The 23190-nt window shown below is 41.4% G+C and overlaps 2 protein-coding genes across 3 annotated transcripts in view; both read right to left on the reverse strand.

The window, feature by feature from the left end:
- Positions 1-23190, reverse strand: part of LOC112466700 (agrin-like) — a 109802-nt gene that overhangs the window by 68648 nt on the left and 17964 nt on the right. The gene's annotated exons all lie outside the window — the stretch shown is intronic.
- Positions 7545-9315, reverse strand: LOC112466701 (serine/threonine-protein phosphatase 4 catalytic subunit-like). Of its 2 annotated transcripts, none has more exons than XM_025034940.1 (3): positions 9190-9315; positions 8821-9074; positions 7545-8615 (listed from the first exon to the last, which is right to left on the reverse strand). In XM_025034940.1, exon 3 carries the CDS (start codon positions 8477-8479, stop codon positions 7628-7630), a length of 852 nt encoding a protein of 283 aa, XP_024890708.1. In that variant the 5' UTR covers positions 8480-8615; positions 8821-9074; positions 9190-9315; the 3' UTR covers positions 7545-7627. Both variants share the same exon structure in this region, with proteins under 2 accessions (XP_024890708.1, XP_024890709.1).

Raw genomic sequence — 23190 nt, forward strand, 5'->3', positions numbered from 1 at the left:
GTAATTAGAATTATCTATGTATGGGACAGATAGGCCAAATACCGCAAATGAAATAACTCGAATATATAACAATCCCTGACTATTAATTAGCTGTTAATGTGTTTAGAATACGAGAGACATATTCTCCACAATATAGGTATATAATCATGATATTCCAATATTAAACATTCATTGAGTTTGATATTTCGAATTCGGTAATTTCGAGTCTGCGGCAAATATGAATATTATGAATATCAAGATAAAGATAGTATCCCGACGAGCGCGAGCATATTTGCCGTAGTGCAGATTTTCGATATGCTGCCGCAATATGGATACGGGAGTAGCAGAATTTGGTTTTTTCTGTGTTCAAAATTGGAGCGTGTAACCCAAGAATCTGCCGGGAGCAGCTTGCAGCATCGCGAAATGTATTTCTATTGTAATTCGGGTTCGTGCGAGCATATTTGCAGGCCGGAGTCTATGAACTAACACTCGAGACCTAATTTACGCCACCCGCGTTATTGTTGCCGATTATATTTTACATATGCATCGCGAATAGACGTGAACTAGACGGGCGAATTTCGTGCATAATACCAACGCGTCAATCTGTATCACGTCGACGAGCTGCGGTCACGGTGTTACTAAACGAAAAGGGATCGATTCGCGTTTCGATTTGCAATCATTCATAAAAAAATCGTTTGTGTTTTTTCTTTAACAAATTCGCCGCGCGACGAAGAATTCGCGTATTTACCTAAAAACTCTCATATAAAATCACTGCAACGATAAAGCGCGCAAAGAATGATTAACTGAAACAACGTTTGAGTAAAAGATTTTTAAATATATAAGTAAGGTCAAGATATTTAAAAATGTTTAAGTAAACGATCCACAAACGTTTTAAGAATTATAATATATCTGAATGCATAACGCCCACGGTTATTGTTATTATACAAAGGAGCAGAAAACGCGTAGCCTGCGCAGTCACTTCCGCGGATGAATAAGGCATTAGCAATAATAGCGTTTCGCAGATAAAAGTGCGTGGGTGGTCCTCGCAGAACAAAAAAGGGGCGGACTCGACCGATTCTCCTTTCCGAATGGCGTTCATCTCATTTTCATGTCGCTCTGAGTCATCCCAAGTCGAACATGGGCTCGGGTTGTCTCTCTCTCTCTCCCCCCCCTTCCTTTTTCCTACGTCATTATTTTCTCATACATACAATTAGCGTGGGACTGTCCACAAATTAGCAGCGTGACGTTTTACGATCCGAAGAGACGACAGTCGTCGCGCAAATGGTCGCTCGCCCGGAAGACGCTTTGTCTTCCTCGTGTGTTTCGCGCGCGAAGGTGTCTTCAATTAAGACGAACGCGTCTCTCCTTAACGCGAAAGGATTGTCTGGCGCATCATTTCCGAGCCAATTTCGCATCGTTACTCTCCGTTACGAGCTGCAATCATCTATTGTTATTACATATCGATGAAGTTCTTCGATTTTAGCGAACCGCCCACAAACTAAACTCGTAAATTTTATAAACACGCTTGTCCTTCGTAGATGCATTATTCGCGTTTTCGTCCCGAAAAGATTAATGATTTCGGCACCGCGTCGACGCACCATTTGCGAGTCACCTCCCCATTACAGGTTCATGGTGCGTGCATCGGCGCGATCACCCTCATTAATGTTTATGGTATTCGGCTGCGCGATGAATTAGTGTTATTAGACGTCGCCTAATATACCTACCGGAAGCTTTGTCATCCTGCAACAGGTGGTTACATCGAAACGCGGCTATCACGCACGCGAGACGCAATTTACGCCGAAGAAAAGATGAGAAAAGATAGGTTTTTCTTCCGTGTATTTGTTTCCATAAATATTTGCCACGCGCAATAATGACGCCAGGATAATGTTTCGATAATAATAAATCCGTATAGAAAATAAAAACCACAATACAGCGATTGCACCAATCGATGAATTTATCTCACAATCAAATATCGAACTAAAATGTGTTCGCCATTTCCGTTGTTTTGATCAAGGTATTCCTATTGTCACCACGTGATCGGTCAATTTTCAATCGCAAACCCATAATCATCAATCATTGATATCTGCCAATTATTACGCTAATGGCTCCTACAACAACCGGGGATGTATCCGCCAATTGTTCTCTAATACATTCTCCGATATATCGCACATAGACCCATTAAATGACCGTTAGATTATCCGCTAAGTCAAAGGGACTCATGAATCTGGTTAAGGAGTCCCTCGTGCGCATGCATAGATAATTAACGCTAACTTATACTCGATTCGGGCGCATTTATCTTTTGAGCAATCTCGAGAGCGTCAAAGACACCTTCGAATATTCCACTTTCCAACAAGCGATTTAGTTCTCCCTGCACCATAAAATGAAATTACGGCCTGATTTAGTTATGTCCGTGAATCTTCTCGCGGAAACGATCTCCCCTCCCTCACCCCTCATCTACGCTAATTGTTATCAAAGCGATCAAGAAGCGGAACGCGTTTCTGGAGCGGCATCTAATTATGTGGCAGAGTTCGTAAACGGTAATCCGATAGGCACGGTCAAATTTAGCCGAGAGATCACCGTACCGTCAACCGTATTCCTGGTTGCTTGTTTTAACGACCGCTGTCTGCCCCCCCCCCCCCCCCCCGTGTGGCTGGATCAACGGCGTATGAAGTGAGTCGTGGTTGCTGTCACGTGTCCACTCTGTTTACTAGAAATTTCACCTTTGTTATTTATCCTTTGAGGCTTCGAATGCGGCCACCGGGCCGAGTATGGTGCGCTCTCGATTGGCGAGCTCGAATGTTGTTTGCCAGTTCGCGCGCACGCACAGCCTGCGGGAAGGAGCGTCGCAAACAGAAAAATTTGTGGAATTCAAAATTCGATGCGCGGAGAGCGTTGAAAATTATTAACGGAGTAAACAGTCAAAGTAGCATTGTAGTACACAATTGCTTCAATTGCATTCTGTACTTTTAAGCGCGGGAAAACGTTCCTCGCGCTGTCTTTGACGCCTGCGAAACGATTAATGTCCATTAATCGATTAATTAATCCATTTCTATCAATGTAGATTAACTTAATCTCGGTTTAACTGACTTTTTATCTTTTTCTATAGTTATAAAAGTTGGAAAAAGATGGAAAGTAATTAAAATTAAGCTGCAGTGATGGAAATCGACATAAATCGCAAGACTTGGACTCGCGGTCGCGTGATTCCGTCTTCCGGTAGACTCGCCATTCGGTTTCCGTACAAACGGCGATTCCGCGCGTGCAGAACGATCCCTGCTTATCGAATCGATTCGAGCCCGCGGTACTTTGTGCGTTAACGCGCGAGTAACCTCTCTCCGCATAATGCGTATTTATGCCGACGGCCGCGGCTGTCGGCGGTATATCGATGCGTGTCGACTCGACGCAACGGTCGTATGTAAATGCGCGCCCCGTGCACTCGATCATTCGTATGCGCCACGCGCGATTCGCGCGCCAAGCGGCTCCGTTTAACGCCGTTTACGCGCAACAATTCGATTCCGCAAATCGAAGCGCTCCCCTTCCGACATTTTCCCTTTCGCTCTCTTTTTTGTAATTTAACAAGGGTCGCGCGATGAGCCGCGAATATCAAAAACACGACTATCCGTCTATTCCGTGGATATGCGTGCGATGTGCAATAACGCCGTTTGAAATATTTACACGGCATCATCTGGCAAATTACACGTCATACAAATATGCCATGCGTACGGATGACGGTTTGTTTACAGTTAAAGAACTGTTTGCTCTCAACAGCTCGATAACGTAACGATACTGAAAGCGTGTCGTGCAGCTTGTTTTTTTTTATATGATGTTCCGGCTGAAAGGGAGATCGTAATGAGTGGTGGTTTCATTCGAAAGAGTTTTACGCCGGTTTATTGCCGAGTTGTTTTTCAAAACCGAGCTCCGACTAGGCTTACAAAATTATGAAATGCATGGTTTTAAGTAAAGTGAAACGGACAACGTAATTGTTATTAAACGTACAGTCTTTCCCGAGCGCTTTCGAACATCAAAGTAATGCAATACGTGCACTCGTTTATTCGCACTTTGCCCGGCGTATACCGGGTGATCCGCGCCGATGTAAACACGTTTCACTGAACCCGATAGGTAATAGGAGCCGGGATGCGAATCGTGTACACCCAAATTGAACGGGAAATTTACTGGCCTGTTCCGCGAATCTCGGATATCCTCATCGAACCGGCGGCGAGGGGGGAGGGGGAGATGGGCCCGTCCGTACCCTCCACCCTCCTTTCGATCGTGAAAGCCGAAACCTTCGTCGGGTTTCCCGTTTCGGGAGCCCGCTCGAAAATCGCGAAAACTCGTCGCTCGCCAATGTTGAGTGCCAATCAAGTGGGGAAGGACTCGAAACTATCTGATGCCAAACCAATCGGAGTGTCAAATCGCATTGCGACCAACGCAGGCCCCTTTTGCCGTTACTTTGTCGCGACGTACCATTTCGACCATCGGCTCTCGTCACTCTCCTTCCTGCACACGCCATCGACTCGTCATTCTCTTCTGTGGTACCGTCGGCTTGTCACTCCTCCCTTTTTTGTACTGACTATTGATTATTCTTTCATACCGCATGTCGTTTCATTGGTTGATGCTTATTCATTTTGCTGTCATTTATCTGCGGTAACACTGTTAACGGAAGAATAAAAGAAAAGAATGTTTAGACATACGGTTTATTAATATCGTGTTTTAAAATCTAATTAATTAGAAAAAGTCTCATTAATATGTTAAATGCCGTGTTGGTTACTTGACTGACCGACTACCAACCTCAAAAAATGCATAAAACTCGTAAAAAGTAATTTTTGTAACTCTGTAAATTTAATTAATGATACGATAAATAAAATAATAGTCTAAAATAATAAATGTACTATATATGATAATTTTATAATTCAGTTATATTATATAATATTTTTGAAATGTGAATTTTACAATGAAAATTTTATTCCGGTGTAGACGAAGAGACAAACGAATTACATCCAGCATTCATTCGTTAATTAACAACCATCACTAATGAAAAGTTTCTCTTCATCAATTGACTAAAATTTTTATTTTTCTCTAATTAATTAGACTTTCCAGACACGATATTAATAAATCGTACGTGTAAACGTTCTCTTCCAAACAAAATAAAAAAAATCCCTTTAAACGCGGTCACATCACAAGTCATGCACGAATATTTTGTAAAATCCCATGATTATAGTGTCGGGCATTTCTCAGTTCTTGGGCACGAGAATATACGAAATATGTATAATTGTCTTTACCTAAATTTTCCCTCTCGGGAAGCGCGGTTTTATTATGTGGAATATGTAACGGATGTACACAAAACGCGGCGTTATGTAATTGCGGTTAACACACGCGCTCTGCGGTACGGCGCGGGCGCGCGAGGCCCGAGGTATAAAACCCAGCGCCGCTGCACTCTAATCAACTCAGGCAAGTTAATCGGCTTGTAACGGCTTTATGACACATACGGTACACTTTAAATAAGGCATGCCCGCGCCCGTTAACCGAGCTAAATGCAGACGGATAGTTTGCAGCGCGCGCTCGCGCGCGCATGCCCTGGACCCACCCCCCCCCCTTTGCAATTCTCGCCACTCTCCGTGGAATGAAATTTTCGCGGGACAAAGTGAATGCTGGAGGGGAATGAGTTAATTGCGAATAGTTTAATAATGCAAACTCTGCCCGGCTGAGCGTTCATAATGGAACGCTCACGCAATGGTCACCGTTGCGTACCGTTCGGTCAATTGTCGTTCGGCCGTGTAATTAGCAACATTATTGTAGCCTTTGATTGTATTGTAATAAAGTATCTCTCCAGAATACAGATAGGTAGATAGATAGATAAATAGATAGATAAATAGATAGATAGATAGATAGATAGAGAGAGAGAGAGTGTGTGTGTGTGAGAGAGAGAGAGAAAGAGGAAAGGAGAGCTCATGTATGACTTTTTGAAGTTATATCTAACGACACGTGGCTGAAATACCTTTTCAATATTTAAAAACGAAGTTATACGAGTTGATATTCAATGTTGAAATGTCTTTCATTTATTAACAACCAAAAATGTATTAAAACATTTTTAAAAATAAAATTTTCCGTGACCATGTAAGTTATTTTTGGGCAGTTTGAATGGCGATTCTTTTATCAAAGAGTACAAGACTCATGGATAATCGACGATTCGCGGTTCGAGAAAGAACTGTGAAGCAAGGGCCTACCCTCGCGATTCGTTAAAGGGACTTGGCAGAACTCGCTGCACGTTTCGTGACGTTTCACGGTAAAGCAAACGAACGAGGGCGAAATATAAAGTGCCCAAGGCAATGTCGTTACATCAGCGTACTATCGCGCTGAACCGGATAACGAAGTTCGCTGAGTAATGTCGTTTCGCCGATCGATGGGACATCATCGGCTCTTCGATATCTGACTGTCGGCTGCTGGTCCCACGAACAAGATTATCGGAAGCACGAGTGCGCGGGTGGGTTTGGGAGATCAGGGAGATCGGACTCTCCGAGAAGGACGACGCGACGCAGCGAGATAACGCGAACGTCCGCGGTCGGCTAAACCCTGTACAGCCAGTTAACCCTGCGCGTTCGCGTCCCCGCGTCTCGCGGAATCCTCCCTTAATCTGCCCCTGTGGAACGTTTACATCGGTGGTTAAAGCCCGAACTTAAAATCTCGGGTAGGAAGGGACAAGCGGGATGTGCTGTCGCGTAGTGATGCGACATCGCGTTAAAAATAATCGATTCTCATAATCGATTAATTTTAGCAAAAAAGAATTTACGATTCGATTAATCGGACTAAAATGAATCGATTCTCAAATAATCGATTAAAAATCGGGTTCTTATCTAAAGATTTTGAAGCCATTAGACTGACTAATTATGATGTAAAAATTTAAATAAAGCACGATTAAGATCAAGAATTTGATTGCAATCAAAGGTTTTTAATAATAAAACAAATGTAATTGCAACACGCTATAAAATTTTTATTTAATTGCACATTCAATAAACTTAAATCATTGCTGTAGATGCAGTATCAATATCTATACTGTCTTCAATTACAAAATTATTTTCGGAGCATTTGCCTTAATTCGCATCTGGATAATTGCATCTCAATGTACGTCCCAATATTGGCTGAAATATATTTGCAAATAATTATTTTCAAATATATATTTTCACAGGAAAATATACATATACTTAAAGTCGTTATTTCCATTACTTGCAAATATATTTTGTTCGACACTACTGTACCGATACTACTATGTCACCTCATTAATTGGCGAATGCACGCAGACACACTCCTCGCATAAAAATAACATACAAACGTAATCTGAGATATTGACATTATAATTTAGTGCCTCTTTGTTAAAATTATGGAAGGTTACTAAAGTAATAACGAAAAAGAATTATTACATGTTCATCATAAAGTCGCGAAATTCTTTTACAACAGAATACCCCACTTGCACAAATTTGCAGTGAATACATTAATACGCTCGTTACCAAAATCGACTTATCAAGTACAAGTATAAACGAAGCAAAATGAAACTTTAAATAATAATAGTTATGGTAAAATGAATAATAGTTATGGCAAAATGAAACTTTGAATAATAATAATGTGGTATACGGGTGAGACGCCGCACCGCTGTGACTTAGGTCCAGTATTTTTTAGGTAGAGATCCTAGAAATATAATCTCCGATGCCCTTTTTCCAGTAATTCTGCTTCTTTTTGCGCTAATAATATCTCCAGCAGCACTAAATAAGCGTTCAGATGGGACAGACGTTCCCACAATCACGAAATATTTCATGGCTATTTCGTACACCTTTGGATAAATATCCTTCAGTTTATACCAAACTTTTAGTGGATCCTCGCTTCTGTTGACGACATTAGCATTAAGGAACTGTCGAAGTTCGACTGGTACGCCACCAGGCTCGTCGCAGTTTGTTGATGAAGATGCTATCAATTCATCGTGAACGTTCCACAAATCTTTTGTTTTCTCAATAGTATTTGATATATTATCTACGACAGCAGTAGATTGACTCCCTCTCTGATTTTCTTTCATCAATTGACATATCTTACTCATTGCTGTAGAAACAGCTAATGGACTGCGGAAGTGCAGTTTCTTGAAGCGTGGGTCCAGCAAAGTGGATATAGCGAGCATAACGTTTTTTTCAACGTTTGAATCTTCATTCACAAATCTTTTGCGAAGTTCTCGTAAAATATTTTTGTGCAGATAGTCTGAAATATCGTGCTCAATGTTCAGTTTTTCCAAAGTTTTCACTAGGCAATTAACGATGGGGATGATTTTGCTGCACGTGACATACGACTCGCCCGACATTTCCGTGGTAACACATTCGATTGGACACAAAATGGCACAGGCATCTTTCAAAATTTGTAGCTCGGCGCGTGTTGTCATCTCTGGGACATCCTCCTGCTTTTTTCGCGGAAGGGTGATCAATACGGTGTTCACTTGGTTTACCAATTGAATATATCTCTCTATCATATAAAAAAGCGAATTCCAGCGTGTCTCGCATTCCTGCTTTAATTTTAAAACCGGTCCACCGTTTTCAAGATCCTTGCGTTATCTCTCGTGATTCGTGATTTCCTCTCACCAACGTGATTCTGTCAGGATAACGGACCTAGACGCGACAAGACAGAAAATATAAAATTATACTGTAGTAGCAACTCTGTTAGCTGTCCATGGATATTGCCACAAACCGAAGGAAAACACATCATGCGTATATAGGCTTTAAATATATTTAATGATTGTCAAATTCTGACAAGTGATAGCTGTTTACAAGAAATAGAGATAGTTACTGTCACAGGTAAGTCAACACGCTGTACCTTGCTTTCCTCGATCAGGATTTCACTCGCTTTTGCACACAAGTTGACCTGCGCACCTCGTACCTTAACCTCAGCCTCCTTGATAATTTTACACTTCTTTAGCTGCTCGATTTGCCAATCCAAGTCGCTAGATTTGGCCATCATATGGTGCAAAGCTAAATCGATCGAGGTTCTCCGCCGGAGAGCGTAGCCGTTGTTAACGGTTCCTCACGTGCTCATACGAGACCTCGCTGTTTCGACTGATGCTTTAGGACCTGTAGAAGAGCAGTAAACTGTAGAATAGCTGGGTAAATCTAAGGTACAAACACTACAAACAGGTAATAGAATAAAGCATTAACAGAGAATTTACACGCTGCACATAGTACTTACGGATTGTCCTCGTCGTTGTCGTTCGTCTTCGTCGACCTCTGGTTTCACCGCCGTGATCGACACAATGAAACGAGCGAATCGTCGCCGAGTTTCTATTAATAATAAAACAATACGACCGGGAACTCTTGTAATGGCAGAATTATTCGCTGCATTCGCTTCAAATCGAGCTCCAAGTCGCTCGCAATCGGCGATACACACCAAATTGTTTAATATAAAAACGTAATTAGAACTTTCGAAGTAAAATGGGCTGCACGTGCACACGGAATGCGCAACTGAACACGGTAACGGTTACCGCGCGGCGACAGTTGGCGAACTTTGATTGGCTACCGCGTCGCTTCTTGCCGCGCGCAAGCGTGTTGCGTCCCATGTGTAGGAGCCAATAGGCTCCCTGAAAATAATCGATTAAATCGATTATCAAGAAAAAAGAATCGATTCGCAAATAATCGACCGTCTGAATAATCGATTAATAATCACGATTAATTCATGAAAAAGAATCGATTCTCAAATAATCGAATCAGAATCGCGCATCACTACTGTCGCGGACAGCAAATCCTAGCGTACTGCCTTATATCACGTTCTACGAGGAGGGATGAGCGTGTACGTAATGCAAATGCAGAAAAATATCACGGTGGCCTTTCATAAATTACGTTGGCGTTGTTAGGTCTAGGTCTTGTAATACTCTTTTGATATACGTGGCTGGAAAAACGTACTATCGTACGTGTTTCGTAATACGATATATTTTTTTAGATCCATTTTTCCACTAGAAAGCCAAAGGTACGTTAATAATGTTAAGTAAAATGAAATATGAAATATATGTGAAACGTATATTTTGCGCGTTTACGCGCTGTGTATATTCATCCCATTCAATTTATTATATTTCCTTATTTTTCTACTTTTGTACTTTCTTGTCTCTTTGAAAAATGTTCCTATACCAGAGAATAAATGGCATTGTCTACTTCTTTCATATCTCTTGTCATTTATGCGCGTTTGTACGATCAATACAAATGGCTTGGTTAACCAAATTTCGTTGAATTATCCTCGTTTCTCGTACCTGGTTTCAGAAACGCGGTCACCAGTCAAGCCAGTATCGGTCTGATTAACCAAAATAGACCGTTTACGTTCTACGAGAAGGCTATAATGGCACGCGGCCGGAAGCAGAACGGAAGTCTCCTGGATATCCTGCGTGGCCCGGCCGACGCAGATTTATTCGCGTATATTCCGCCGCATGGTCAAATTCGATGACACGGCCGATCGGCCGCGCACACGTCCGAGAACCTGTGCAAGCGTATTTCGGCGAAGGTACGAACACGCGATCGTGCGGGCTGATCGGAAAATGTAATTTGCTGTTCGCGATATATCGGGGAAATTCTGCGGCGAAACGGGGCGCTAGTAAGTATTATTTGATGCTCGCTTCAAACTCGCATTCTATCTTATTTCGTCCAAAATCAATTGTTTATAATAACAAAAAAGATTAAGGGTATATCAATATAAGTATTTAAAAATATATAAAAAATTAAAGATATACACAAATACAAAGGGTATTGAAAAATATATTAAAAAATATCGGTCGATAGTTCAGCGAAATATTGAAACCGGATGGTCTTGATGTACGTTTGACAGTAAAACATTTTAAATATCGGAAATTTCAATTGAATCAAACGGATACGTCTCCATTATCGAGCATAATTGAAATCACATTTGCGCGATGTACAAATAATCTTAATGCATGTACGTCGGATGTGGCTCGCAGGAAGAAGCAAAGGTGGGGAATTGCGAGGGAACGGTTGGAGGGAGACCCCAGCATCGACATTTGATCGCGAGTTCCGTTCCTGTGTAGCGAGCAAGGATTGCAGGCCGAAAGGATGAGGAACGGGGGGGTATTGGTTTGCTGGCGGAATCAGTGCCGCCGGAAGTGCATCCTGGATCGCATCCTGCCCCGCCGCCGCATTCGCTTTTCCGCGAACGTTACGAAGTATGCCGGTTAGATCCTTGCTCAGCAAGGGGGGCGGGGATGGAAGGCGGGTACGATCGGGATGTGAAACCGTTTTCGCGTTCCTCCACCCTTGGCAGGGGTGAGTGGAAAAAATCCTGCGGGCGTAAGCGATGCGAAGGTAAATGGCACTAATTATGCTGGCGGAAATCTGGTTGCAATTTTCGAGATAGATACGGTGAACGTTGCTATATGAAAAAAAAAGATATTTTAGATATTAAAAAAAATTTGATAAGAATTGAGAAAGAAAGAGAGCATATTTCTTTTCTAATTTTGTAATAAATTTCAGATGATTTATTATATTTATACCAAAGGTACATTCTATGAGAGGATAGTTTGGCTTCAGCAGGACGTAGGACATTACTCTCAAGTTGTAGTTGATTACCCTAACAGCGATTAACAGCATGATACACATGCTCCTTCACTTCTGCACTCACGCTGTTATATCACTTAATGTCACTTCATATGATGGCTCTAAGCTTGATGCTTAGTGCGGCGGACAGCGAGCCATTTATCATCGTAACAAATTTGTTCATTATTAGTCGAATCGAAACTTCAACAGTTTCACGCTGTTGTAATATTTACGTTTCTTTAGCAACGTGGCAAAATTTTAAAGTGTTCCGCAACGGAGGCATTCTTACAATTTATCTATTCCAGTTTACCCTGCTTAATTGTAAAAGTTACGCTTCATTATAGGCTTCATTACAAACCTTTATACAGCGTAAAATTTAACGACATAATTAAGAGATGTATTTATTTAATTCTATTCTAAATAATTAAGTATATTCTAAATACGAATATAATCGTTCGTTTTTGATAATTTTTCTCGTCTTATACAGATTTTGAAGATTTCACAAAGGAGGGAGATTTTGTTTAAAGGACGAATCTTTTACGTGTGCGAGTTCCGCAGGATAACACGTCTTTTTCTCTTCTTTCTCTCTCTTGGATCTCTCGCCGTGCGATACGGAGCAATGTGGAGGAAACAATGAAACAATACGGTGGCCGGCGCCGGGGAAAGAAATATCCGCGCGCGCAGGCCAGACACAGCTCGCACAGGTCGGCGGCGGGTCGCGGAAGCGATAACTGGCGAGATAACAACGGGGCGCGTTATCGCGCGACTGAATGGCACCATTACCGGTTTAATATGGCCTCTCATCGCGCGCCCGCCACTGCATTACGCAACGATGCGCCGCGCTGCTTTGCGCGCGTGCACACGAGGAGGGTAGCAGCCGGTCGGCCGGTGCTGGGTATGTCGAGACAGATAGCCTTTCGGGACATTGAGTGCGTCCTGTTCGATTGAACATCCTGCAGCAGCAGCAGCAGCAGCGCGCGCGTGATTCTATTTGCCGGACATATGCGACCCGTATCTATATTTGCGCTGTCTGCTAGCTTATATATGTAAGAGGATGGCCCCGGCTGGATTTAATTACCCGTTCCTCCGCATGTTGTACGCGCTCATGCCGTCAATATGTCCGCGAGTTAAACACTCGACGTCTCACTCGTCGGAGCTTAATCATGTCGTGTGTGGAAGGAAAAAAAACCGCGTCGTCTCTCAGTTTTGTTAGATTTCGTAGACGAATTGCACTCTTCTAGGAGAAAAAGATACAATGAGAAAAAACTACTTAAAAATTTATTTGTGGAATATAAAGTTTATTTCACAGAATATTCTACAAATAAATTTTTAAGTATTTTTTCTCAGTGTAATAAGAAATGAATAAAATGTTTTTTATATATATAAAATAAAAATGTCTGATCTTTGAAATGAAAAAAACTCGTTATCTCTCACATTTGTTAGACGCATAAGTGCAATTCTCTACAACCTGGAACAAAAAATAATAAAAAAAAAATACAATTGAATAAATAATTAAAATGTTATTCTAGAATAAAAATGACTGATCCTTGAAGTGCGTGTTCTTTTGCGAATCGATCTCGGAGAACTGGCTTATCACAATATTTCATATTAGATATTTTAGTTCACAATTCTGGTTAAGTTTTAAATAAAATTAATTTCGTTGCTAATCTCGCTATTTAAATCAGCTAGATATTAAAAAATAACGAGAGAAAGAGCACGCAGATGCACAATGTCATACGCAAATGTTTCTGTCCGCGTGCCCCACTCGCATATGAAATGTCGAAAGAAACGCCCCTCGGCTACTAACTACCTAAAATATGGAAATCTGCGATGTGCGCAAAATGTTTTTTGACGACGAGATTCGTACAATTGAAATTCACGTGTAATCGACATCGCGCGCGTTTTCGCGCTGCCCTCTCGACAAGCCCCCTCTTGTGCGTTGCCCTGTTGATATATCGCGGCGTGCAAGCGATTCGATGCGAACGCTAATGGGTTGTGTCAGCAATTTTTCTTTTCTCTTCTTGATTCGAGTGACCGCATTTGGACCGGTTACACGGCGTCGACGTCCGCTGGTCCGATGGGGAGGGGGGGGATTAATATCGTATTTATTCAAATTGGCCATTAGACCACGCCGTGGTCGTACATGCATAGACGCGGGATGTTATACGCCAGTACGGCGGAATAAATGGACTCCTCATGTAAATCGAATATTCTTTTTCGAACGCGTATCAATATTTACGATACCACGGAATTGCGTACCCCGTATCACTACATCCGATATAAGCGAGAGATGTCCGTTCGCCGATCGATATATTTGCGTATAAACCGCGTATCTATCTACATCTACAAGGTAGACCCCGATATCACTCTAATTCCCGAAGCAACCAGAGACCTTAATACGAGAAAATTTCTCATTTATTTCCCTTATTTTGCAAACGGGAGATAAACCGACTCTTATTTCTGTAAGGATGGAATTCCCCGGAAAAATATTTTCCCGTTCCGAGGCAGACGTTGTCGGGAACATGCAAAATATATTATTTGCGCGCAAACAGTATTGCGAAATGCTCGCTGATTTGAAAAGCGCAAAATACGGTCGAAAATATGTTTATGGGGATTTGCACGAAAGTTCAAGCGGAGCGTTATCGGACACGAAATTATTTGTGCTATCTGATATTTAACGCGTATCGCTGCACATATTAAAAATACAGAATATTCGACATGGCCCTTTCATATTTGTCATAAGTTCCTCCGTTGAAATGCGATATATAATTTTTTTTTTTACAAACTTTAGTGATCGAACGAATGATAATCTGTCGCGATGTAACACACGTGATATAATATCAAGGGTTGGCTCATGCACGCGCGCGCGCGAGCGTATGTGCATGCATATGTGCTAAAATCGCCGCGATTGTCATTCGTAATACTCCGCGACATTTTGCGCCAGGCGAAATTTATATCCGTTGAGTCGATTGTCGCTACATGTACACTAATTTCGTCACGTTCAACGAGCAACGTGTGTTGTAAATAGCATTTGACACGCGCAAATGCGTGCGACGATTTCTGACGAAACGTTTGGACGTTTGCCAGTCGATTTATGTATCCATGCGGACGCGTAGACACGCGCGACAATCGATTTTTCTGTAGCTTTTTCACTTTTTGGTTTCACGTTTCGTTACCCAAATTGTATCTGACAAGAGCCACGGTCACAGCTGTTGTTTGAGTTGGGGCTCGCAAATATGAATATATTGTATTTTATTTAAAACATATGCATTATTGCATTTTCTAAAAGTCATATTGCAGCTTTTTTTTAAATGGCGAACTCATTTGTCAATATAATAATGGACATGAATTGGAAAAAAAAAGAAAATTGCTTTTTCATAAAATATACAGGCTGCAGCATTCCGATATTCATTATCAATACTAAAACTATATTTTTCTATATTTTACGTCACGTATACTATATATAAATTTTCAATACTGACATCAGTTGCTGACAGTAAATATCGGAACGCAGCCATTATCTTAGGTTGTCGGATTGTCATTATTCTCATTGCATCAGACATGTTGGCATGTATCAGATTTTTACTATAATAACGTGGCGATATCTCAAAAACGGCGCAATAAGAAGATACTTTTCAATAATAACTTTATTCGCATATTCTACATGTCTACATGTACCTATAGGTCTTGATGTTCGTTTACATTCTGCCCGGTCTCTCTAGATGCTCTCCCTCCCAAGCCCTCATCCTATTACCTCGCGCCATCTATTTCCTATTCCTAACTTACGGCATGTCCCTCTAGATACACGTCACGACACATTTACATTTTGTGCGATATAACTGTAGATAACGCGATACGCTTATCATTTCCAAAATTGATAATTTTGTGCATTAATATCGTTAAAAGCATAATAACTTAAATATAATAACTTAAGTATAATAACTTAAGTATAATAACTTGGGTTATTATGCTTTTAAATATATTAATGCACAAAATTATCAATTACTCTTAAGAGTAATTGATGCTCTTAAGAGTATGTGACGGCAATATTGGACGATCGACGTAAGTATAATGAAAATGAAAAGAAAATAAAGTTGTATTTTATTATAGTTAAAGTACTCATATATTTAATAATTTCAGTCATCAGAGTAATATTTATCTTAGCGTTGTGAAAAGAGTTTTTAAATATCTATATCACAATTACGTATTATAATCTGTATATTACAGTCACTGTATCACAATTACGATATAAATCACATTTAAAAAAATGTGATACAGTGATTAGAAAAGAGTAGTATATTTTGTTTCACTTTGCACCAGTTCAGGAATTTCTTCGAAAAAGAATAGACGTCATAGATGGTATATGCATAAAGCTTCTAGAACGATCTTACGCATGTCTCAAAGACGTCATAAACACGTTCAGAAATTTTAAATGTCTTTATCTAAATGTCTTTATCTAAAATGTCTTTATCTATAAAATGTCTTTATCATTAAAACAAAACGTTTCTATAATAGTTTTTAAACGTTATCTTATCGGAAAAAAAACGTTCCATCGAACGTTTTTCAAATGGACATTTTTACCCATGAGAAACGTTTCTAGTAATCGGTTATAAAACGTTTTTGAAACGTGTATGTGCTACCTGGGTATTTAGTGCTCGAGGCAAAGTGTACGAGGTAAAGTACGACGCTAAGTATCGCTACCGAAGAACCGACTAGCGTCCAGCGACAATGTCCCGTCGCGAATTATAAATTCGTGAATACGTAACGCGGCAAGGACACGCGGGGCTTCACTTATGTATGTACATTCATACTGGCATACATATTCATGCGAGTAACGTGATACCTGAGGAGGTTTGCCTCGCGCAGCGTCCTTTTAATTTCGAAGTGCGCCGGCTCAAAAGAGTTTCGATGCACATATAGAGAGGAGAAAAATCGGCCGATTGGTACGTAAATTGAGTGCCGCGTGAACATAATAGACCTGTTCGTTTTAACTGAACTTCTTGCACGGTTCATCTTTCCTCCTTTTCTTAACACGTTGGAGAGAAAAAGAGAAAAGATGAACTGTGCAAAAATTTCAGCTAAAACGAACAGGCCAAATGATAAGCGATGACGATAACGTCGATGATAACGCCGGCGATATTGTATCGCATCATAGTCGTATCAAAGATAAGACAACGAGACAAGTGCAGATATTTCGTGCTAGGAAGAGAATGTCATCTCAACATTTCTACGTGACGTTTTAAACCGGGGAATACTTAACAGATATTTGAAGGTGTTTAGTATACAGAATATGAAATTAGCGATACTTATAACATCGTATACTTTGTGTGTGCGTGTGTGTTTCGAACGCTAGATGTGATTACGTTCAATGTGTTTTCCCGCTTGTCTCTTGATACATAAATTTATCTTCGCACTAAACGAGTTAAGTTTCTCTTCGGTCTGGTTTCATTGTCACTTCGCTAAAATATATTCTTCAATAAACTTAAAAACTTAAATACCATTCACGCCACATCGATCATCACTCAGGTGTCAAAACAATTTCCGCGCCATCGGTAATTCTTGAAAGGAATATTTTCTCGGCGACATTCCGTATCCTCATTAATATAAACATCCACAAGCTCCGCGAACATATCCAGTTATTACATTTTAAAGAGTGAGTATAAACTAATAAATACAATAATTGCAATAAAAAATGTATATGTTGCCTATACTATATAGATCTATAATTTTTTGACAATTTTATTTGTGTGGAATAAGATTCGTTTTATAAGACACACGTACATGCCATATTACACTAATCACATTATAAATAATATTAAGGTCAGTATAATATTATTAATAATATTATTAAGGTGTAGTTTCAAATTGAGCATTCGCGCGTGTCTCTCTCTTTTTTCTTACATTTTAAAATATTCACTAAATATTCTTTTCTTTTGTAAAATATTCCTCGTGCATATGACCGACGCTGCATGCAGCTTGTCGTTGGAAACACAAAGGTGGGCAGAGGGAAAGGAGAATGGACTACGTGCGCGCGAAATAACATGCATTTTCTTGTGGTTTAAGGTCTCAAGTATACGAACATTACGAGAAAGAAACGCGTCCTTCATGTTTTGCATACTCATACACTCGCGCTATACTTTTTTCCCCGCACACAGCTTACGTTACAGCGATTATATTGCGTTACACAGCGAAACTCCGGTAATAATGCCACGTGTTGCTGACGCTTAATGTCGATAATGATCTCGATAATGGCAACGGTACGTTGTTGGCCGACACGTCCGGCGCTAGTACACGCGATCCCGAGCCGCGAAGGATTCGGTTGTATTTCGTTCTTTTATCTGAGATCAATATTTTCTGAATCACGTTCGGGCTCTGTTCGCCTTTCCTGGAAAAAAACCCTCGAGAATTTTAAATTCATCCGTTGTTCTCCCTTTCTGAAATGCTGGCATTATCTTTACTGCTTATACGAATTAAAAATCAATATCTATAACTCTCTTAACTTCTTCTTATCTCGTGGACATTAATTATGCGAAGAGAGTGTGATTAAATCGCGCGTCGTTGTGCGCCGCACAATTGAGTACGAAAATCGAGTGCGACGAGAATCATTTTTAATATCTGGTAACGTCAGCTGCAACGCCAGTCCGTCGAACTTTGCCCGCCGCTCCTTTCGAGGTCTCCTACCCTCTTGCCCCCTTATGCTCGGTGAATTGCAAATTCTCCGCAAAGAGTTTGTTCCCGCGATCTTCTCGCGCTTTTCGTTCTTTTCCTCGACGATCCACGGGCAAGTTACAATTGGGAGGACACCTTACTTGATATTAAATTCCCGTGACAGACGGCTGCGAGACTTCGACGTATTCATTTCGTTTTGCATAATACGCGGTTCGTGGATTGTGATATACGGGTGCATTATCGTAATGTGAAACCCGCGTTAAGCTATAGCCGTTATTATATGTGTCTTGTTTCTGTCACGTTGAAAATTCCCAAAGGGGAAAATTTTACGCAAGCTCATCTACCGAAATAAATTATACAGACTCTTTGTAAATACTAATCATATGATCCGCAAGAACAATTCTATAATCGTGACGTGGAAGGATCAAGCGGGTCCAAAAAGAGAGTGATTTACGGCACAGCCGCAAATACGGCGGGTGTCCTTCGATTTTTCCGACGACAATTGCCCTCCGGAGAGCACGGAGAGCTTCGTAAAACCGGAAGTAAAGAGCCGTGGCTCGAAATGTCACGGGGCTCATTGTTCATGAACGCGGCGCGGGCCAATGGCCCACGGCGTGCCATCGGACCGGAAACGACGGGGTCCCGGCCAACTTTAGCCGCGAAACTTTTCGGATTAGTTCCCGCTCTGCCCGACCGCTATGCTGAAAATTTGCCGGCGGAGTAAGGTGGCTCTGATGGATTTTAGGACCCGCACGAATATGGTCCCGCGCAAAAGTGGGATACAACATTAGCGCTCGAAAATCCTCGGAACGGAATGTACGAAGTGTGCCAATAATATACGCGGAATACATGTATAAATAGGAAATGGTTATATAAACAATATATAGACAAAATTTATATGATTTTCAGTAAATCTTGATAAAATCTAAAGTTACATTAATAAATAAGCGACCTGTCTCTCTCGTCATGGTTCTCTATTAATATCCACGGATATTAATAGAGAAGGAATAGCGCGCGGGAAGGCAGGGAGGAAACAAAAAATTACGTAGAACAGTATAATCAACGTGACTACCTTAAATTTTTTATTTCAAGCTACTTTTCTCTACCTTTTACTCTCAACCATGAAAATTAGGATGCTATTTCCATCATCATTATAAAACTTTCCCGTGCTCGTGCTCTCTCTCTCTTTCAGTTTGTTCAATAACATTCCTGTTCTCTTAAGCTTTGTTATCGAGTTTTACAATAAAACTCCGCGCACGTAGCTCCGACAATAAAACGTATTTTCACTTCCGCAGGTCATTCCATTATATTCGTTAGTGTATAACCGTCATTTTCATAAAGGATGAACGGACGCGGGAGATTCCTAAGTTCATGCTGCATTCACCTATTTACCAGCTAACTGGCCGGCCGACTCGCTTTAAAATGGTGCTTAGCCTGGGGCCAGTCGTTCTTTGCAATGGTTTCTAAGGGGAGAAAACGAGGGGTCAAATAGGGCGGAATATAGCCATCCTCTGCTAGAATAGTTTCGAGGAAAATAGGAGAAAATGACGAGCTTGTACATATGAAACTATCAACATGTAATTGGGAAGGAAATTTGGTTGCAAAATAGAAAATTGGAAGAAGCGTAACTATATAAAATTAAAAATCAAAAGCACCTAATTTCCAAATTAAAAACTAAGAAAATTTAAGCAAATAATTTAAAAATTTTTGTAATATTAAACAAAAAATTAAAATTTAAGCTGTCTATTAAGTACAATATCGCGCGTAAAATAATAATAAGAAATAAAAATCGCATAGAAAATATTTCTCTTCGTATTATAAGCGCATATAGAAATGTAAGGATTATATAAAAGAGCTGTAATAACAAGTGAATTAATATAACGATAAAACGATAATCAACTCATGATAGTAGATCTGCTTTTTGCAAACTTTAACTGTTCACGCTTCAAGGAAAAGAATATTAGCGAGCAGAAAATAGCAGTTGAAAAATTTACCGCTTGAAGATCCATTCGACGAATAATTTACTCGCGCATATTGCATTATCGGAGTACCTGTTTATCATTTAGACCGAGCGTATATATGTATAACGGACTAGCATGTCCGGCCTATATGCGATACGGAGAGCGGGTCGCAACTCGTTGACGTAGACCGTGAATTAAACCCGAAGAAGAAGTCGACGCACGTTCCGGGAACACCCAGTCGGCGGAGTGGCGGATTTCCTGCACTCGGACGTGTACAGGCGACGTCGCGTCGTTTCTACCCCCCCGTCTCTTTCTCCCCCGGTGGGAATGGCTCGTGGAATTTGAATTTTACAGTGGCACAAGGGCACTCGGTTGACCCGCGCACTTTCCGGGTGGCTTAAAAAGCGTATGAAAAGAAGAAGGAAAGATCGGCCTGAGTTTTTAACTTGTAAATCCTGGTTCTTATTCCTGAATCGAGATAAAATACATCTTCGTTTTTTTTTCACGACCTTTTCTAAATAATCCTCCTAAAATAATATTTTTTTCACCGTTGAGTAATTACAGGAAGGTATACGTATGTATCTTCTTTTCACGTGGATTCGAGCGAAAGAACAGAGTATTCGATGCTTCGATATAGCTTGAGCCGAAAGTTATTTGTTGATGGGCGCACTCGTTTTGAAAGATTTAGTTCACCGATCGAAAAATGTTCGTCTCCCTCGCGGGACTCCTCACGCATTAATCAACGTCAAGCGTGCGTCTGATAACATATTTGTCGTAGGGCACGGCGCTATGAAACCGTTCCTTTGATATTCGTTAGTACGTCATGCGTAATATTCGGGGCGGACGGCCGATGATGGATTTGACGCTCTCGCAGATTGCCGCATAGCGCCGGACAATGTCCATGTATTTTTTATATGACGAAAAACATTGCAATATATATTACACCGCGCCGCGCTCCGCGCTGCGCCGCGCCCGGTCGGGCCGCTATGCTCATACGCCGATACGTAAAATTGCACGCGTTGTTGGCAGCTGTCGCCATCGACCAGCCATCCCGCTGTCGTCCCGTGTTTTTGACGCGACCGATTCGGCCGATTCGCCCGGCCGATGATAGTCGCCGATTGATTATTTATCGATCCGCTGTCGTGAGCATCAATTCGTACGCGGGAATATTTGGCACGTTTATCCGCCGTGTTCAAAAATCCGAAACGCGCTCGCGTTTCACCCTCTCGACCTGTCGCGACGTTCTCGATATACCGGAATTTAACAGTTGATCGTTATGGCAAAACGTGAAATAAAGTTGAGGGGAAAAAAAAAAGGAAAACAAAGGAATAGAGAAGTAGAGGAAACAGTTATGGACCGGAGAAATCGTAACGACCGAGAGGATTGATACTTTTAAGTTTCTTGGACACATCGGGCGGCGCGCACGTGTGCGTGTGAGCGACTATTGTTGTCGAAGAAAGTTGGACGATAAATCAGAGGAACAGTCGTGTAGCGCCGTTAATAGCGCACCGAGCGCAGGTTACGCCAGCTGCCGATCACGTTTTGGGAAAACGTCGGGGAGACGTAATCGCAGTTTCCGCGCGAGTTCGCTGCAGTATTTCCGCGCGTACGCCCTGGGCGCGGCCCGGTCCGCGAAATAATGAAGATCCCTCTCTTGCGAAAACGCACCACGTTTCCCGCATGAATATCCTGTCTCTCCCGGTCCCCCGTCATTAAACAGGCTTAACGTATACTCTCGGCTTAGAAGAGAACAAGCTAACAAGGGCAGAACTTGGCGCTGGCAAACGGAACTCCTTTCCCCCATCCTCTTTCTGCCGGTAGTACGTTTTACGTTTCGGGGTATAAAACTCCCGGCTGTTAAGCCGAGTTCAGAACTTGTCGAGATGCCGGCTGAGAGTCGAGAATGGTACAACGTGATCGGGGTGTGTGCGACGGACACCATTCGCGTTCCAGCGACAGCTTGGCAACCACTGCAGGCGGCGCATGCCTGCGCAAACCTTAGTTGCCGCTAAATTAACCGCTTCCACCCATCTCTTCGCGGTTGGTATCATGTTTCTCATCTTGTTAACCCTGCGTCGCACTTTCTCCGAAAAAAGACAACGAACTTAATTCTCTCATGTCCAAAAGTTAAATTTACGCTGCACCTATCGCATGTATAGTATATTAAGTATAGTATAATATCTTCTTGCTCTTTTTACTTAATTATTTCTTTCGCGGGGAACTTTGTTTCGAATTGGATTTATTATTAAATCCAATTTAATTAATCTCCGGAATAATATCTGAAATATTCTGAAGATTAACATCAACGGCGATCTAAAACAAAATTCAATATTAACGCTTCATTAACCCTCCAGTGCGTGGGGTACATTTTTTATCCCACAACAGTTTGTAAAAAATGAGCGTTCTGGGCTCATTTCAATTCAGGACCGATTATTATATTTATCGAAGAAACATTAAAATTAAAGTTTTAATCTATGTGTAACAATAAATAATATTAAGCAGAAAACAAAAAATATTAATTGGTTTAATATTTTTAGCATAAAATAATGTGTGTAATTTACACCCCACGTGCCCTTTACGTTTCAAAATTTTCGCGCGCCCACTGGAAGGTTTACGGCTTATTTTTCTGTCTTTGAAGAAATTTCGAAATAATTAAGGGAAAGAAATAAAAATATCGGATCTGGTAGTCAGGTTTCTCAATCATCCGAAAACCGCGCAACATACACGCGGTCGATCGAGGGATCCCTAAAACGGCGTGAGCGGCATGCTACGATATATTCGCGGGCTAATTCAACGTTGTTCCTGCCGTAAATCGCGTGACTCCCGACGACTTCTTGGATCAGCGTAATAGGTATGTCGCTCACGTACACTCTGAATGCACAACACCGGTCGGGGGGGAGCGGGGCACGAGGTGGAGCACAATAATCGACGCCGCTTCGAACACGAAGCCGTCCGGGGTAACATCGATCTGAGATTACGCTCGCCGCGAGGGTGCGAACGCTCCCTTCTTTAATCACGCGACGCGCGAC

Source organism: Temnothorax curvispinosus, unplaced genomic scaffold, assembly GCF_003070985.1.
Source record: "Temnothorax curvispinosus isolate PA1 unplaced genomic scaffold, ASM307098v1 QBEX01016509.1, whole genome shotgun sequence".
In the NCBI taxonomy this organism is placed as follows: Eukaryota; Metazoa; Arthropoda; class Insecta; order Hymenoptera; family Formicidae; genus Temnothorax; species Temnothorax curvispinosus.

Excerpts from the sequence above, each read along its gene's own strand:
- LOC112466701 (XM_025034940.1), bottom strand. The coding sequence starts at position 8,479 with ATGATAGAGAGATATATTCAATTGGTAAACCAAGTGAACACCGTATTG.